General features: G+C 34.2%; 1 protein-coding gene across 1 annotated transcript in view; it reads left to right on the top strand.

Moving 5' to 3' along the window:
• The window catches only part of LOC107626290 (calcium-dependent protein kinase 20-like), a 5,411-nt gene extending 2,398 nt beyond the window's left edge, over positions 1-3,013 (top strand). The window contains exons 2-7 of the mRNA XM_021116598.1: positions 84-227; positions 338-490; positions 678-793; positions 1,439-1,606; positions 2,045-2,269; positions 2,413-3,013. Coding sequence (XP_020972257.1) covers positions 84-227; positions 338-490; positions 678-793; positions 1,439-1,606; positions 2,045-2,269; positions 2,413-2,493 — 887 coding nt within the window. The 3' untranslated portion in view covers positions 2,494-3,013. The remainder of the gene's footprint in view (positions 1-83; positions 228-337; positions 491-677; positions 794-1,438; positions 1,607-2,044; positions 2,270-2,412) is intronic.

Below are 3,395 nucleotides of genomic sequence, written 5' to 3' on the forward strand. Positions count from 1 at the left end.
AACACCACTACTAGTTGTTCTGTGTAATATTAATTTATATCTTTTCTAGTTCATTCAGATCAGAAAAGTCTACATCTTTTCAGGTGAAATGTTTACTGATGTGGTTGGAAGTCCATATTATGTGGCCCCTGAAGTTTTGCGGAAGCACTATGGGCCAGAATGTGATGTATGGAGTGCTGGGGTGATCATCTATATTTTACTTAGTGGGGTTCCCCCATTTTGGGATGGTGAGAATGATACCACACTTGGTTTTCTTGTTTCAACTCCTTCAAAGTTTGAGTTGAATCTGTGTATCACTCAATATACTTTATATGTTTGGCTTTCTTTTTTTGGTCAGAAACGGAACAAGGAATTTTTGAGCAAGTTTTGAGAGGAGATCTTGACTTTGTTTCTGAACCGTGGCCTAGCATATCTGCAGGTGCAAAGGATCTTGTTCGAAGAATGCTCATAAGGGACCCTAAGAAGAGGTTAACAGCACATGAAGTTCTTTGTGAGTGGAACGTAAAATAGTGTCTTTTATTCATTGTCAATCATGATATGAGCCTTGGAATTTTCTCTTCCTAATAGGATGCATAATCAAGATATATTTTTGCAACACACTAACCATAATTTTTGTTCTATTTGTAAATTGAGGAATAGTTTCTCTTAAACACACATTAAGGCTTGATATTTTGCAGGCCACCCTTGGGTTCAGGAAGGAGGTCTTGCTCCTGATAAACCGTTGGATTCTGCTGTTTTATCTCGTCTCAAGCAATTCTCTGCGATGAACAAGTTGAAAAAGATTGCCATTCGAGTATGTACCCGATCCACTGGTTATATGATTTTTGTTCTATTCATTTAATTTTTGAGCTCAAGAAACTATAGCATCTCTTTACAACAAGAGACCTACTACACATACAAGTCTTTTTGACATACAAGTTTATACAAGTTAATCCTAATTGAATAAAATCCACTTTTATAATGCAAGGAAGGAGAGGAAGAGTTTTGAATTATATAAAACTTATTAATACACATACATAAAAAATTCTTAAACAATACAATATAAATGACTTGTATGAACTTGTATGTGTAAATGACTTGTATGTAGAGAATAATCCTTACAACAATACAATTTTCATATAACATTAACTAAACAAACTCATGTAATGGATAGAAAGCCCGTCATTTTAAACTGAAACTGGTCTGCGATTATTGATAACATTGACATTTTGCTAAAAAGAAAAGGAACGGCGCGCGTATGACTATTGGAGAAATTTCTCTGTTTTGGAAATGTCACTTACAATATACTACCACTTTAACTCTGTTGTTGCATTAGGCTGTAATATTGGTTTAATTTCAGAAAATTGATATCCTAGTCTAGTAACTTGGATTCTTTTTGTTCCTTGTTCTAGATTTGTATGTGTTATTTGGTATGACTTGCAATGTTGTCCCTTGACAGGTAATTGCTGAAAGTCTCTCTGAGGACGAAATTGCAGGACTGAAGGAAATGTTCTCAATGATAGACACAGATAATAGTGGACAGATCACTCTTGAGGAACTGAAAAAGGGTTTGGAGAGAGTGGGTGCTAATCTTAAAGAATCCGAGCTTCTATGGTTAATGGAAGCAGTAAGTGCCTTGCATGCTATCCAAATTGGCATTTCTATGTAGGCATGTTTCTTGCACTTATTAGTGTGTTGTTTAGTTCTGTAATTTTCTACAATTATTTTAGTTGGAATTGGTTTTGGTGTAAAATGGTTCTTGATAGTTCCTCTATAAGTGATTTTGTCATAAAGGAAAAATTTTTACTTCTCCCAAAATCAATTTATTGATTCTGGTAGTTAAAACCAAACATGAGTAAAATGGGGGATGAGGATCATTCTAGGTCCCCCAAATGGTGTTCCAACGATGCATTAATGGATTTATTTGTAATGAATATACTTCCATTCTTTTGATCCGTAGTAAACTTGGCATTGTACTATTTTTGCACTATTGTGTGCAGCTTGTTATTATTATATTTGGTGTTTCTTGTGATTGACCCTTTTAGCTTTGTCCTATAAAATCCAGGCAGACGTTGATAACAGTGGTACCATAGATTATGGTGAATTTATAGCAGCAATGCTTCATCTAAACAAAATCCAGAAGGAGGATCATCTATATGCTGCCTTTACTTATTTTGACCAAGATGGTAGTGGATACATTACAAAGGAAGAGCTTCAACAAGCTTGTGAAAAGTATGGAATTCTAGATGGTAACATAGATGATATAATACGCGAAGTTGACAAGGATAATGTAAGACATTGCATCATATTATTATTATTATTATTGTTATAAGAATTTGGAACTTATTTTATGTCAGCTCAATATTTAAGATAGAATTAGTACACAGCATTTTTTCCTCCTTAATAAACTTGAAATTATGTACTATTTTTCAGGATGGACGCATTGATTACAGTGAGTTTACTGCAATGATGCAAGAAACTGACTTTGGCAAAATTGGTCTACCTAAAGCATGAGTAAAAATTGTGGCTGGCTTCAAAGCATTAATGAACTCTTTCATGGTCATGCCAAAATGAGGGATAGATGTTGATAGATAAAGTATCAGATAGATATATATAGCATCATCTTCAGATCTCTTCCATGTGCCAGATTATGTAAGTGCTTGCCCTTACACAATGCTTTAGCTTCAAGGAGAGGAAGCATGAACCACATTGCTTATAACCAGTCCTTTATGTATTTACAAATCATTTTCTTAGTTGAACATAATCAAGTATGCAGCAGTAGTAGATTATCACAGTTTTCTTTACACCCTTTAAAATCTATTACCCTTTTTTTCTTGGGGGTAAAATAGATGTGGTAGAATGAGATCTCATCATCACTTTCAAACCAACCATTTGCTCATGCTGAATATCATGTTGTATCAACACATGTATTGATGTATAGACTATAGAGCTAAGTAATTTGTGTACCTTTTTTCTTTTTTCTTCTTTCCGTTAATGGGGCTACATATATATTCAGTGTACCTATTTTGTTTGATTTTGTCTTTCTATTTTTGCTAAGGACAGAATCCATTGAATTTGATTAGACCAAATGCCGTGAACATCTTTCTTCTTGATTCATGAACACAAGATTCATTGTTCACTCTCACTCAGCCCCACCACCACCTAATTTGTCCCAATTTGTTCAGCTATCAACTTCAATTAAGTTCTCAACTAGCAGGCTCATCTAATGTAATCTGTAACATTAAATAAACCGAAAGAAAGCACTGAATCCATGAGATTATGCGACCATGATTCAGAAAAAATTGTATATCAATATCATGAACTCAGATCATAGATTAACCGTACCATCTACTCAAGAATCACATACATGATGCTATGAGAAATAACTAATTAAAGAAACATTTCAAAGAGACTGA

Source organism: Arachis ipaensis, chromosome B02, assembly GCF_000816755.2.
Source record: "Arachis ipaensis cultivar K30076 chromosome B02, Araip1.1, whole genome shotgun sequence".
Classification (NCBI taxonomy): Eukaryota; Viridiplantae; Streptophyta; class Magnoliopsida; order Fabales; family Fabaceae; genus Arachis; species Arachis ipaensis.